Genomic DNA, 16,002 nt, shown 5'->3' with positions numbered 1-16,002 from the left:
AAAGACTGCACTATCTGAATTAGGTAGAAATGCTGGAAACATTAAAAAGTTAATTCTACCCTTCAATAAACACAATTTGTTTAGTAAACTTAGTTATATTTCCACTCATTGCTAAATCTTTTGGTGTGTTACTGCTTCCTTTTCACCTACAATTTCACCTAAGTGAATACTTCTGTGGAGTTTTTTTTTTTTTGCAGCAAGTTCTTTAAAACTGATTTTGTTTTCTTGTTATGTTCCTTGATACTTCCCCGCTTGCCCATCCCACAGATACTGGTGTCAACATTTTATCTTGGTCCAAGTACTTTAGGAACATTGGACATTAATTTGTTCTCGACTGCTTCTGATGTCCAGTTTAATACCATTCACTTCTGAATTTTTAATAGCATTCAGGAGTGTTCTCCACTTTTGGAATTTGGTTCCTGTGAAAATGAGTACAATTTTTTTGGCTTCTATTCGTATTCAAATCTTTTACCTTCATCCTTCAATGTTCTAATCATTCAATCTTTTTCATCACCATACTCTTAAATTTTTCCTTTCCTTCTGCCTCTGTGCTTAAAATGCTGATATAATTAATGCATTTTCTAATTGGGTAATAGCAATCCAAATTTCTTCCTCAACAGATGTTGCCTGAACTGAATATTTATTTATCATTTTTTTATGCATGCTTGCCCCATGCTATATGAAAATAAATCTTCCCTTTCAACATTAATAGAATATATGATTTTAGGCTTTGCTCTGACAGTCAGTCTTCATTTTTATGGCTTCAACCTTAGGTATTCAAAACTATAAGAGAACATACAGAAAAGGTATAGGGAAATGGGGAGTAAAATGATTTTGTTTTGCATTACAGTTGATCATTTTTGTTCTATGTACAGATATGTTTTCATTGCAATGGAGGCATTGGACCAGCTGTTGATGGCTTGTCATTCTCAAAGCATTAATTTGTTTGTTGAGAGCTTCCTTCAAATGGTGGCCAAGCTACTGGAGTCAGGAGAGCCTGAACTACAAATTCTTGGCTCCAATTCGGTAAGTGGGATGGCCAGTCTTGTCAATTTAAATTAAACAGGTTCTTTGCATTTTAGCTCAGTTTTTGTCACATCAACTGCGAATGTTATTCAAGTTGATGCAGAAGGTAGAATTTTAATCTGTGGAAGTTTTCTTGCTATTTGTGTAATATGTGATATCAAATCATTTATGTTGTATTTGTGAGCATTTGAAACATTTATAAAAAAAAAACCTAGGATTAAGCTGATTTGAATTTGCTTTTCCATTCAATATTCAAGACCCACTTCTAATGTATCCCTTGATTCCTTTACCCCTAAAAAATATCAAATTCTTTGAATATATTTAAAGATAATTATTTGTTGTCAACTGCTTTCTGTAGTAGAGAATTCCCATGGGTTTAACCCATTCTGGAAGGTTGGTTTACCAGCTATTATTTGCATGATACAAATCAATAATTAAAGAGGAAATAGCTAATTTTTTAGGAAAGTTGAATAAAATTAAATCTAGTCTACATGGCTGTATGGCGGTAAATTGCATTTGGCAAATTTGCTCGAGTTCTTTGAGAAGAGCGGAACTTCTTAATGCAGTATGTTTGGATTTCCTAAAACCATTTGTTAAGGATGCATGTCCATGTTGGATGCTTTGTGCACAAATTAAAACCCCATGGTGTTGGAAGAGGTTTTAAAAGGGTTTGAAAACCGGCTCTGTCTGAAAATACAAGTTGAACTAAAGGCATACTTTTTGGACTGGAAGGAGATAACTGAAGGAAACTTCTCACATAGTTGCAAATCTCTGAAATTCTCTGTTCCAGCAGGTGATGGTAGCTGGATTATTGGAAGTATTTAATGTGATGATGGATGAATAGTTGCTGGATGGAGAAATGGAGGATTATAGAGAACAGAGATGAGGAGTTGAGGCTAGCATAAATCAGTCATGATCATATTATGTTTGTGTGTATACGTATGTATCACTGGCGGCGAGACTGGATAGGAGGGGGTTGCTGCCAGTAGCGCTGGAGGATGAAGGTTGCAGTCTGTTTACGAATGGTTTTCAGTGTTTTTTGAATGGATAGAAATGTGGGTGGAAATTGTATATACACCATATACTGCAAGTTCTCAACCACTGTGCTCCAGTTATGGAACAATAGCCCCATTGCTTAGTGGATCAGCATTGGGAGATGTGTAGGCTAAGGGAGCAACCCCCTACAGGAAACCCGGAGTGAAGCCCCAAAGGTGGTTGGACATCACATAGTTGCCATCTTTCTGGCAGCTTCTGCAATTAAGTTTTCCACAAATGTGGTGCCCTGACTCTGTCAAGAGGGGGCTCATGTTGTGTGTGGCCCAGTCTCACCGTGCAGTGAGAGTTCAACACAGAAGACAGCGGTTACGGTTATAAGTTCTGACTCAACTGGCCTAGAGTCTGAAGCTACAGGTTGTCTTCATCAGTGGGAGGGGCCATAACGTCCCACCTGCCTTAAGCCGAGCAGCCCTCAATCACTAAGGTGCTGACCCACCACTATCTGCCTGCTTCATTGGATGTCTGGAGCTTAGAGTCCCAGCGCTTGACAAACAGATGGCCAACCTTACACCAAACAAACAACAAAAAATGAAGACTCCAGCTCTTCAAATCACAGGCTGGAACATGAAAACTATGCATTCAGGATTGATGGATGGGATCAAAGCAGTCGATGATGTCCATAAGACAGCATTTATTGACCTTGAGCTACACAGACTAAAAGTGGACATAGCCGCCTTGCAGAACACCAAACTCCCAGACAGCAGTACTCTAAAGGAGGAACACTGTTACGGGCCCAGAGGACCCCAAAACCCAGCAGCAGTTCACTAAGACAAATAGTTACTTAAACAAAAGTTACCTTTAATTTTCTTTAAACATAAAAACAGGATCAAACTTTAACTTATTCCTATTAACTTAACCTAACTTAATCCCCTCCTAATTCTAAGCGCACATGTATGTAATGTGTGTGTACATTCAGAAAGGTTTTTTTGATTCACAGTCCAATCTCACTTCTCACTCCTCCAAGTTCACTCGTATCAGGCACAGAATTTAGCATTGATGAATCTTCATCAGGCTTTGGTGGTGCTTGAAAGGTGAATGGTTACCACTCAGGAAGGTTCTTGTCGGTTTTTAGAGATAAATTTGTTGCTCATTTGGCACACACACAAACTGATTCCTTCCAATCAGCCACATCAGTGTCTTGCTGAAGATACTTGCCCCATTAGGGTTTTTCAGATGATAACCTCTTTCCTTTGGGTCACCACAGCATTCCTTTTCTGTTTCCCTTATCAGGTAAAACATTATGCAGCCAGCCATCTCCTCTTGTATGGACCACAAGGGCTTTGAAGAGGCTGAACTCAGAATTTACAAACCATCTTCAAAATGGGGTTTTCAAGCAATCTCTCTCTCTCTCTCTCTCTCTCTCTCTCTCTCTCTCTCTCTCTCTCTCTCTCTCTCTCTCTAACTCAGAAAAAAACCTGTTTGACTCTCTCTGCTTGAAAAACCACATGACCTTCTTAGAACAGCAGACTGCAGCACTGGCCCCAATCTTTTGATTCTGTTATCTGTTGCTTTCCAAAACAATAATCCATTTCTCTACAGTATGTCCAATTAACACCTACTTGTGAAGTCTAATAGGCATTCTTCAAAGTTTTTGCAAAGGCACTCAGAGCCTGGACTGTCTGGCTTGAGCAGAACTCCGGCATTTTAAATGAGATCTGTTTTGAAGTGTTTGTATCTGTGTGTGACCAACTACGTCTATCTTCCAAATACATATCTATATACAATATAAAATATAGCGTAATCCATCACTACGCTATACCTTCTTTTGGCAGGAAAGAGCACTGAGGAGTCCAGAGAGCATGGTGTAGGCTTCGCTGAAAGGTATGGTCGAGCCACCAGCAAATGATACAGAGTGAATCATTAGTCTGCGTATCTCCACCACACAGGGACCTGTAAACACCATCTGTGTCTACATCTTAACTCTGTGGTCAGCAGCTGAACCAAAGACCAGTTCTATGCGTTATCCTCTTGGGTGACCTGAATGCAAGAGTTTGTGCAGACCATCTGTTCTTGGATATCATGGCATGGGGAAGATGAATGAAAATGGACAGAGGCTCCTGGAGTTTTACTGTTCCTACAACATGTGTGTCACCAACACCATCTTCCAGAACAAGGTATGCCACAAATGTCATGGAGACACCCCAGGGAAAAAACACTGGGACCAGTTGGATATGATTCACTGAACAGCATCACCTACAGCAGAGCGTACCACAGTGCTGATTGCGACACTGATCACTCTTTGATCTTCTCCAGAGTGAAGTTCAAGCCAAAGAAGCTCTACCATGGCAAACAGAAGGGCCAGCTGAAAATCAGCACCAGCCAGACATCGTATCCTGAGAAACATGTCGAGTTTATTGAGCTATTCTACCAAGCTCTTTCCAGGAACTGAGATCAGAGTGCAGTGGCAACCTGGACCTCCCTTTGCAGTGCCATCTACAACACCACAGTAACAACATATGGTTTTAAAAAAAAAAAAGAGCGGAAGAGCACTGATTGGTTTGAGGCAAACATCACTGAGTATTGAAGTGAAACCAACTGTGCTGACCAACTACAAGCGCGACCCCAGCCAGAAGAATCGGCAGGCATTAAGAGCTGCTCACAGTTTGGACCCAGTAAACAGCATGTCGCTGTGCCAACGGCTACTGGCTACAGCTGTGCACAATGATTCAGAGCACCTCTGACACCAGAGGCATATACAAGGCCATCTAGCAAGCCAGTGGAGTACCAACAAAGAAGTCAGCCCCACTGAAGATCAAGCGGGGGGGGGGGGGGTCATCATTGATCAGGGAAAGCAGATGGGGAGATGGGTTGAATATGGGTTGAATACTACCTGGAACTCTACTCCAGAGAAAACTAGATTTCTCAAGAAGCTCTGGACACCATTGAAGTCTTGCCAGTATTGCTGGAACTAGATGCAGAACCCACCATGGAAGAACTAAGCAAAGCAACGATGCTCTGAGCAGCAAGAAAGCGCCAGATGAAGATTCCATACCCCCAGAAGTCATCAAGTGCGGGAAGCCATCTCTGCTGAAGTCGCTTCATGAGCTCTTTTTGTGCTGGAGAGAGGCCAAGGACCCTCACCGTATCCATGATCCCAAGATCATTACCCCATACAAAAAACAAGGGTGATCATAGTGACTGCAACAACTACTGTGTCATCTCACTGTTAAGTACTATGGGAAAGGTCTTTGCCGGAGTGGTTCTAACCCGACTGCAAACCCTCACTGATCACATCTACCCCAAAACACATTGTGGCTTCAGGGCAAAAAGATCAACAGTTGACAAGATCTTAGCAGTCCGCCAACTCCAGGAGAAATACTGGGTTCAGCAGATGCCCTTGAATATCGCCTTCATAGACCTCATCAAGGCTTTTGACCTCGTGAGCAGGCGTGGAGTGTTCTAGCTGCTTGGGAAGAGCGGCTGCCTTCCAAAGCTGCTCAGCATTATCACTTCCTTCCACGACAACATGAAAGGCAGAGTCAGATTCAGTGGATCCATCTCTGAACCATTTAAGATTCTAAGTGGAGTGAAGCAGGACTGTGTCCTAGTGCCAACACTGTATGCCATCATCTTCTCCCTGCTGCTGTCATATGCATTTGGGGATTTTGAGGACAGAGTACATCTGCACACAAGAGGCAATAAAAATCTCTTTAACCTGGACCATCTGAAAGTGAAGAGCAAAACCCAATGGGTTCTCATCAGAGAGCTACTGTTCGCTGATGGCGCAGCACTGACCTCCCACACAAAAGGGCAACTACAGAGGCTGATCGACAACTTCACCAAGACCAGCCAGGAGTTCGGGCTGATGATCAGCATCAAAAAGACCAACATGATGGGGAAAGATGTTGTGATGTAGAACTTGATGTCACTGACAGCTTCATATACCTGGGCTCCACCATCCCAGCAACCTCTCACTTGATGCTAAAATCAACAAGCACATCACTCAGGATGACGCTGTGATGTCCAAACTAAGCAAAACAGTGAACACTAAGCTTAAGGTGTATCAGGTGCGTGTTCTCAGTACCCTGCTTTATTGCAGCGAATCATGGACAGTGTATAGCCAGGCAGGAGAACTGGCTTGAGAGCTTCCATCACTGATGTCTTTGATGCATCCTGGACATATCCTGGCAGGGCAGACTCACCAACACTGAGGTGCTGGATAAAGCTGGTTCTCTCAGCATGCACTTCCTGTTGTGTTAGAGACTACTTCTGGGCTTGTCCATGTACACCATGTGGAGAATGGTCGCATCCCAAAAGACCTCCTGCATGGTTGTCTGGCTGAAGGGTCTTGACCCACCAGACAGCCACAGCTGCAGTTCAAAGATATCTGCAAGTGTGATCTGAAACTCGCTCACATCAATGTACTCAGCTGGGAGTCCCTTGCTGATGAGCGTGCCCACTGGAGAAGCGCTGTCCCAAAGGGCTTGAATAGTGGTGAAGGAAAGGGAACACACCAGCTGGAAGACAGGAAGACATGGAGGAAGCAGAGAAACAAAGCCAGTCGACCATAACTCATTATTCCGACTTTATCTGCAGTAAATGTGGCAGAAACTGACACACCAGAGTGGGCCTTATGAACCATTCCAGACACTGCTCTCAAACCAACTGACTATCCATGGCACTACCATCGTCTTCCGAAACAGAAGTATTCCTAATGTATGTTTGTATATCAGTGATTTGGATGAAAAAAAACCCGTGGAACACGCTGAAAGGACCTAGTAGTTTCTTTGTTTCTAACTTCCTGTTCTGAAAACTAATTAACCTTTGCATATTGCTTTGTCTATAACTCTCTTGTTCTTAGCTTCTGACCATTCACAAAATGTACTGACACCCATTTTAGTCAGTGGATAACCTTAATCCCCATCCAACTGTATTAGCCAGATCCATGTCCAGTCACTTAATCCCAATATCTCACTGCAATTTAGAATTTCCATCTGCATTACTTACTGTGCCATCCAATTTAGTACTTTCAGTAGATTTAATGATAAGGCTGTATTTTCTTCAGAGCTAGTTTTAAATATAATGACAAACCAATGCTACATTGTAGTTTTGGGAAATCTCATTAATCACATCCAACTCGTTGGAACATACACTTGATCACAGCTACACCAAGATAAGTAAGGCCTATCGTTCTTTCCCGAGACCGCATTTTGGTAAGACAGACCACCTGTGTTCCTTCTATCGTCATACAGACAGAGCCTAAAAGAGAGGCTCCGATCAGGACAGCTAGAAGTTGGTCACAAAAGGATGAAGAACGGTAATAGGACTTCCTTGAGTCAGCAGATTGGGTGGTGCTCAAGGACTCAGCTGAGGATTTGAATGATTGCACTAGGGCTGTCACAGACTTCATCACAATACCTGTGGATGAGTGTGTCCCTACCAAATTGTTCAGAATTTTCTACCACCAGAAGCTCTGAATGAGCAATGAAATTTGGAATTTACTTAGAGCCAGATCACAGACATTTAAGTCCAGAAATCCCGATCAATACAGAAGGAGCAGGTATGACTTATGACAAGCTATCTCCTGGGCAAACAGATACTGGATGACAATGGAAACAAGGAAAGACACCCCATAGCTGTGACAGGCCTAAATAATATAACCTAGAAAACCAAATCCCACTCCCAGATGAACTCAATGCCTTCTACGCTAAATTTGACCATAGTTACAGGGAAGAACCATCCCTCCACATCCTCATGTCCCCTAATGATCCTATCCTGTCTGTATCCAAGAATAACATGTGTGCTGCCTTCAGGAGACTGAATCTGAGGAAAGCATCCATTCTGAATGGAGTATCTGACTGAGTATTAAAAATCTGTACTGACAAACTTACCAATGTATTCATGGATATCTTCAACATCTCACTCTGGCAGGGCATGATACCCACTGTATCAAACAGGAGTTAATCATACTGGTGCACAAGGAGAGTGTAGTAACCAGCCTTAATGGCTAACAACCAGTAGCACTTGCATCAACAGTGATGAAGTGTTTTGAAAGCTGATGTTGAAGCATATCAGCTCCTGTCTGAGCAGCGACATTGATCTGTTCCAGTTCTATCGTAGCAACAGGTCTACAGCAGATGCCATCTCACTGGCTCTACAAAAAGCCCTGGAACACCTGGACAGCAAAGATGTGTTCATCAGGATGTTCTTTATTGAAGTACAGTTTTGCATAAGCCCATCAAAACTGATCAGGAAACTCTAAGACCTGGGACTCAGCATCCCACTGCATAATTGGATCATGAATTTCCTCACCATCAGACTACAATTAGTGAAGATTGTTAAAAACATCTCCTCCACAATCTCCATCAGTACCAGAACAACACAGGGCTTTTTTCTCTGCCCCTGCTATACTCACTTTACACCTGCAACTTTGTGGCTCGATACAACAATAGCACCATCTAACACCAATTTGCCAATGATCCCATGGTAGTGGGTTGTATAAAGAAAGGGGATGAGTCAGCGTACAGAAGGGAGATTGGAAACTTGGCTGAATGGTGCACCAACAACAACAACCTTGCACTCATTGTCACCAAAACCAGGGAGCTGATTGTTGATTTTAAGAGGGGAAAACCAGAGGTATACAATCCAACAATCATTGAGGTGGAGACTGTGAGCAAATTTAAGTTCTTGGGGCTCACTATCTCGGAAGATCTTTCATGGGTCCAACACATTAATGGCATCATGAAGAAAGGATGTCAGCACCTCTACTTCCTCAGGAGTTAGTGGAGGTTTGGTATGACACCAGAACCCCTGGCAAATTTTTCCAGGTATGAGGTGGAAAGTGTGCTGACCAGCTACATTGTAGTCTGGTATTAGGAGACCAATACCCCTGAGCGTAAAGCCCTCTGAAAGGTAGTGGGCTCAGCCCAGGACGTCACAAGCAAATCCCTCCCCACCATTGAGAATTTCTGCAGGGAATGCTGTTGTCAAAGATCAGCAGCAATCTTCAGGGAACCACACCACCTTCTGCCATCTGGAAAGAGGTATAGATGCCACTAAACATGCACACCAGGTTCAGGATCAGCTGCTCCATCTCCACCATCATACTCCTTAACAACAAACCTAATCAGAAACTCGTTTAAGGACTCTTGTGCACTTCATTGATTTTTTTTCCTATCTGCATTGCACAGTTTATTTATAGTTGTTTAGTGTTTTGCAGACTTTTATTTGTTTAGATGGGCACATTGTGTACAGTTTTTGCACTACCAGTTGGTGGTAATTCTGCCTCACCTGCGGGGAAAGGGAATCTCAGGATTGTATGTGATGTCATGGATGTACTCTGACAATAAATCTGAAATCAAACTCTTATTCTTTCCTGCCTCATTAACCAAATATCATGTCTTCTCTGCTTGCATTTCTTTTTATTTTTTGCTTCTATTTTTATTAATGCATTCTTTTTTTTTCTTTTCAACTTCATTAGAAGGGTCTTTTCAGTAAAATATCTTTTGAAAATCATAAATTGTGCATTTTTTTGGTATGGAAATATTTTGAGCCTATTTAGTTGTAACTTTTTTTTAATCTTCAAATAATTGTAATCATTCTTCTTATATTACTTAGAAGAAAGATCTCTGGATTTTTTGGTATGTTGCTTTTTGTGATTTTATTTAATACCTGGTTTAGATCTTCCCAAAACTTTTCCACTTTCTCACATGCCCAAATTGCATGTACTGTTGTTCCAGTTTCCTTCTTGCAACGAAAACATCTGTCTGATATTGTTGGGTCTGGAAATTAGAAGATAGCCTGAGAATACAGCAATGGTACATAGAAATGAATAAATGTATTCCATTGGAAAAAATAACATATAATTTAAGAAATGACATCACAGTATTCGAACAAATTTGGGAACCGTACATGGAACACAACAGAGAAGTCCTACCGCGGACCTCCACCACCTTAAATGACAGAAGGAGAAGATGACTAAATGAACTGACCCAGTATGTAAAAGTAGAAGACACAAATTTCTTGTGTACTTTCATTGTGTGATGACACTGTTTAATGGGTTTAATGTATCATATAGGTTGAACGTTGAGTGGGTGGGGAGGGGGGGTGAAGGAGGGAGGGAAGGGAGGAGGAAAAAGGGGAGAAAATGACACTGTATATTTAAGAAGGAAATGTTTGTGTGTATTTTGGTTAGTATGGTTCATAGTGTGAAAAAAAAATAATAATAAATAATTGTAATTATTTATTAAATGAATCCTACTTGATCATGTTGTTAAAAAGAGGGTTAATTTGAGTATTTACACTAACTGTTCTGATCTTCAAGTACTAATTTATTGTTATCTGACTCTACATGCAGCCAAACAAAGCAACATTTCTCTGGACCACAGTACATTCTCGATACTTGTAATCCCATGCATCACGTAAAACAAAATATTGCACAATAAGTTAAAATCTAAATCAATGTGAATAAAATATACATCAAAGAGATCTTAATGGTGGTAAGATTATTCTTTAGTCACACAACCGGAGGAAAAAAATCTGCATTCTGGTCCTCATACACCTCAAATTCCTGTACCTCTATCTTGATGGAAGCAGGTCACAAATTGGAGGAATCCTCAGCATTGCTTTGGGACTTCAGTGTACATTGTTCCTAGTAAATGGAAATGAGGGTGGGAGACTGCAATGATGTTCTCAAGTGGTTCTTACGATGCTCTGTAGGGCCTTGCATTCTGAGGCCTTGCATTCTGAGGCCTTGCAACTTCGTTATGACACAAGGATGTTCTCAATTGTGCTCCTGTGGAAAGTAGGTAGAATAGTGGGAGGGAACCTTGTATGTCTCAACTTCCTTAGGGGTGAAATCAGAGCACCTGGAAAGAAACTCGGGTAGCTGCAGAGAGGATATGGTTCAACCAACAGCTGCTGCTGAACAGGTCCAGTCATCTTTATTCAGTGTTGAACTCCACTACTATCTGTAAATAATTAATTTCTCCTCATGGTGACATTAATTTCCTCCCATATCCCAAATTGTATTAGTGGGTTAATTGACCACTCCAATATGTACATGGGTGATCAAATGAGGAGTTAATGGAAATATTAGATGAATGTAAAAGGGTATTTAATGGCTGATAGTTAAGAGGCCCTGTTTTTGTGCTATATGACTGACTCAACATGCTACTTCATTGTTCTGTCCCTTGTCATGTGTTTTCCTTTTGCCAGGTTAACAAAATTGATCTCGTAGTAACCAACTCTCACTCCATTGCTTTAAGGTGGTGATTTTCACGTTGTTACTGTTATGTGGAACATCTGGCAAAACTGCTAAGAACTCTAAACATCCAAAAGGACATTTCTGAATCCATCTTTTGTTTCCAGCCTTATAAATGTTAGTTGATAAGGCCAGAAACTTGTGAAATGGAATACTGAATGAGTCCTTGGGTTTTCCCAGCATATATTGGGATTATTTGGAAGTGTAAGTGATACATCTATCATATTGGAATTTCAACCAAAGCATTTCCCACTGTTTCTGGACAGTTTCAGAACAGTTATTATTGACTAGATATATCTGTTACTGATAAATTGGTTAACTTGGTTAAATTGGTTAACTGTCTCAAATTTTTAAGTATTTAAAAACACTGCAGCAGTTCTAGTAGATTAAAAACTTTAGTTTTATTTAATATACTTTAAACAAAGGACTGTTAAATTCAAAAACTGATAGCTTATTCAGTGATGCTTTGTAACCAATTTACGCAAATTAGTATGGTTCCTTTTGAAAAAAAACTCCTGCTGCAGAAAATTTCATGGTTGTTTATTGTTGAATTGCCCCATTGAATTTTGTCAATCATTATTTGTTGGAAATGTAGTATTTTTATTTATTGGATCATTCATCCACTTTAGGCTAAAGACATGATTGAGCAGCATTTTTGAGTAAATGGGAATAAAGTAAATGAATTGAATACTGATGCAGTCCATGCATGGAATTCTATCTTTTTTTCCTGATGAAATAAGCTTAAAATCTATCAGTGAAGTTGGAAGGATCTGACTTAATTATTTCTAACAACAGATGAATAACGTGTTTGCTCAAATCACAGGTTCTGGTGACATTTAATGGATATTGGGGATTAGCTCTCTACTACGAAGGCCCAGGCTGAGAAATTTAAGAAATTATAGCCCTTCAAATAAAATGTTAATTAAGGCTTACATAAAGCAGCACATTTGAACAATGTGAAACAAGTCCTTTTTGGTGTTGAACAGGAAAGTATGCAGATGCTGTGATTATAGTGTAATACACAAAAGAGCTGGAGAAACTCAGCTGGTCCCATAGTATTTTTTAGAAAGCAAAGATATATAGCTAATGTTTCAGGCCTGAGTCTTTTCCAAACGTATGAGCAAAAAGCAGGCAGAAGCTCCTGGGGAGAAGAGGGAAGAATGAGAAGAGCACAGGCCAACAGGCAAGAGGTGGATATGGGTGGGAGGCAGAAGCAAGAAAGCTGAGGTGATGGGGGAGGGGATAGCTCTCAGAATAGTGAGCTGGAGGAAAGGAGACCAGGATAGGGAAAGAGAGAGGGACAGGGGAGAATCTGAACAGAAACCAGAGAAATTGATGCTAATACCATCTGATTGGAGAGTGTCCAGACAGAATATTAAGTGTTATTCTTCTAATTTGTGGGTGGCCTTGGTGTGGCAGTGTGCGAGGCCAAGAAAGATATGTCCGTGTGGGTTGGATGTGAAATTGAAGTGGTTGGCTACTGGGAGGTCCCTTTATTGCAGCTGACAGAGCAAAGGTACTCCATGAAAGAATTTCCCAGTCTGCATCCACTCTCTCTGATGATGGCGATCCTGTATCTGGATGCAGTGGATGACCCCTGCAGATTCACAAGTGAAGTTTAGATTCACTTGGACTATTTAGGGTTCGGAATGGTGGTGAGGGAGGAAGTGTAGGCACAACTGCAGCATTTCCTGTGGTCACAAGGGTAGGTACCGAGGGGGACGGTCCTAAGGGGCTGTTAAGTGGGAAGGGATGAGAGGGAATCCTGGAGGAAGAGAGTGGAAGATATGGGATCACGTTGTAGTTTTTCAAAAATTGCACAGGTTACTATGTTGGATGCGGAGGATAGTGGTACGATAGCTGAAGGCAAAGGGAATTCTGTCCTTGTTGCATCTAGGAGCGGAGGGGGTCGGGGCAGATGTGTAGGAAAGAGAGGAGATGCAGGTAGGGCTGAGTTGATGGCAGTAGAGGGGAAGGCACATTTTTTAAGGATGAAGACATGTTGATCATCCTTTATATCAACAACATGCTAATGATTTGTGTTTTTTGTACAGTTTATGAAATAGATACAAAATTTTATGAACCATTAATTCAAGTCTTATAATTTTAACATTATTTGGTCAATCAACAATGCCCTGACTATATTAGCTGAGAATATCATCTTAACAATTTGTTTGTGTGTCTCCAATTAATTATTTTGTTTGCTATCTTCCCTAGTTTGTCAAGTTTGCAAATATTGAAGAGGACACTGCATCGTACCATAGACGTTATGATTTCTTTGTGTCTCGATTCAGTGCAATGTGCCATTCTTACATTGGTGATATGGATACCAGAATTAAGTGAGTACAGAAAGCTGTTCCTTTTTTTTCATGTATTTTTATCATTATTTCAAAATTCTTGCCTTTAAATAATTTTTCAGTTCTTGTCCTACATTGCATATTTTTATCTTGTTGCTGAAGGGGTGTTAAATAACAAAATAAAATTTCCTAGTATTTTACAGATGGCATTCAGAACAAAATATATCTTGATCTGATTCTTGCAGACAGGTTTTTACATAATGCCTTCACACAACTGAGCTATAGATCTATTTTTAAAAATAAAACCCCTCAAAATTTGAAGGTTCTGTGTTGAGGAAGGGTGATAATTTAAACCCTCTAAAAAGTGCTAATTATTGCAGGAAAGTATTTGGATGACGCAAGCTGCATTTCAGTGGCAATGTTCTATTTTTGTTCAGCCAGTGCATTTAATATGTAAAATCTGCTCATTGCTGCATATTCCAGACAATCTAGTCAAGAAAACTTAATTTTGGGGCTGAACTAATTATACTTAGCATCAAGCCAGCATTTCATCGTATAAAAAGAGCTCTAATAAAATAAAAGGCACTGAGAAAGGTTTATATAACTCCAATGAATAGTCATGAGTAACACAAAAGACGATCAAGTCTGTTGGAAGCCTTCATATAATTCCTGGGCATAGCTCCCAAATAACTTTAGCAGCCATATCCTAGGTGTAATATTTCATTGTTTCATCCACATCATTCCTTCCTTTTATTAGGCAATAAGTGAAATATTTTGCAACTGCTTAGATAATAGGAAATGTGTGCAACATTTAATCTTGGAAATTAAGGAAAAGATTTGTGTTACATAAATAACAGACGGCACCAGCTCCAACTAGAAGTCAAATCATTGCACTTGCACATTCCATAGCATTACTGCCATCAAATTTGGTAGCTTTGATGTTGACTGAAAAATGAAAGGCATGTAGCGTGTTGTGCGTAAGCACAGCGAAAGAACTGAGACAGCAAGCTGTGAGCTTGTTTAGCACAACTGATTTACTTTGAAGTTCATGCTGCAGCTTTTAAGGCCGTCTGGTGGCTGCTCCTCGCATCCTGGAATTTGTATTTCACTGATGTTAGCGTCTACGCTTGCACCCAGCCTGTACTGGAAGAGAAGGACCCATGTCGGCATCTTTGTTGCAGCTGCCCCGCTGACCGTGCATGACAAGCGGGATCGATTTGCCACTGCAATTATGTATGCTGTCACACAACGCCCCCCCTCCCCCCCACCCAGAACCAGTGCTGGTGGTCTCATGGTGCATTGTGGGTGAGATCTGCTGTTTCAGAGGCCAACCTCTACATACTGGTGGCAGGACCTTTACTGGCTCTGGCAAGTCCAAGTGTGCTGGTTTGAGGTGGTCCAGTGTGATCTTTGCCCCCGACGTCGAGAGTGAAAGTGGATCCATTTCTCCAGACCACCCTGTAGGGTGCCTCATAGGGACGTTGGAGGGGTGGCCTGTGACAGCCCCTGCGAACAAACACATATTCGCAGGAGTTTAAGCCTGTGGGGTAATCTGGGGGGTGGGGTTACAGTGCCGCAATGGTGGTGGTGGTACAAGCGATCCCAATTTGTCTGTTTTTCCAGTATGATGGCAGCATCAGGGTCTTGTCCTGGCAGTGAAGGGAGGAATTGGCCTGGGACTGAAAGGGGTTTGTCATAGACTCGTTCTGCTGAGGAGGTCTTGAGGTTGTCCTTCGTGCTGTGCGAATACTAAGGAAGTCCCGTGGAAGTTCATCCACCCAGTTTGGCTTCTCAAGCCTTGCCATCAGTGCCGACTTAAGGTGGCAATGAAAATGCTCAACTAGTCCATTGGACTGAGGGTGGTAGACAGTGGTGTGTAGCTGGGCGCCTCATCAATCCACTTGAGTTCTCTCTTGGGGTCCAACATTAACGCAAATAGTGATGGTGATGAATGGTGTATTGATGCTGGCAGCTGCGGAGATGAACCTGTTGTAGAAATTCACCATACCCATGAATTCTTGGAGTCCCTTCAGAGTCACTGGTCTGGTGAACTGTCGTATAGCCTTCACCTTGTTAGGTAAAGGAGTGGCGCCATCCTTGGTGATTCTGAGGCCCAAGAAGTCTGTTACTTCGAGGCTGAATTGGCACTTCGCTGGGTTGATGGTGATGCTGAACTCAGCAAGTCAGTCAAAAAGGTGTTGAAGATGTGGGATGTAGTCCTCAAGAGTCTTGGTCACTACCAGGATATCATCCAGGTAGATGAAGAAGAAAGGCAAGTTTCTGCCGACTGCATCCAAGAGGCACTGGAAGGTCTCTTACCGGGGCCTGCGGAGAGGAATCGGCGTCGGAGGGGCCATTGGTCGGACGGGCCTACAGGAGAGCGTGTAGGGGTTAATTGGTAAAAGGCCAATAAATAAGAGG

The 16,002-nt window shown here is 41.5% G+C and overlaps 1 protein-coding gene across 7 annotated transcripts in view; it reads left to right on the top strand.

Annotated features, from left to right (window-relative positions):
- Positions 1-16,002, top strand: part of efr3a (EFR3 homolog A (S. cerevisiae)) — a 175,720-nt gene that overhangs the window by 65,930 nt on the left and 93,788 nt on the right. For all 7 annotated transcript variants that reach the window (XM_069921661.1, XM_069921658.1, XM_069921663.1 and 4 more), the window contains 2 exons: positions 876-1,026; positions 13,502-13,623. In XM_069921661.1, the coding sequence (XP_069777762.1) occupies positions 876-1,026; positions 13,502-13,623 (273 nt within the window). The remainder of the gene's footprint in view (positions 1-875; positions 1,027-13,501; positions 13,624-16,002) is intronic.

The sequence above is a fragment of the Narcine bancroftii genome, chromosome 2, assembly GCF_036971445.1.
Source record: "Narcine bancroftii isolate sNarBan1 chromosome 2, sNarBan1.hap1, whole genome shotgun sequence".
NCBI classification, from domain to species: domain Eukaryota; kingdom Metazoa; phylum Chordata; class Chondrichthyes; order Torpediniformes; family Narcinidae; genus Narcine; species Narcine bancroftii.
The sequence above is the reverse complement of the archived record's forward strand: the minus strand, read 5'-3'. Positions and strand labels throughout refer to the sequence as shown.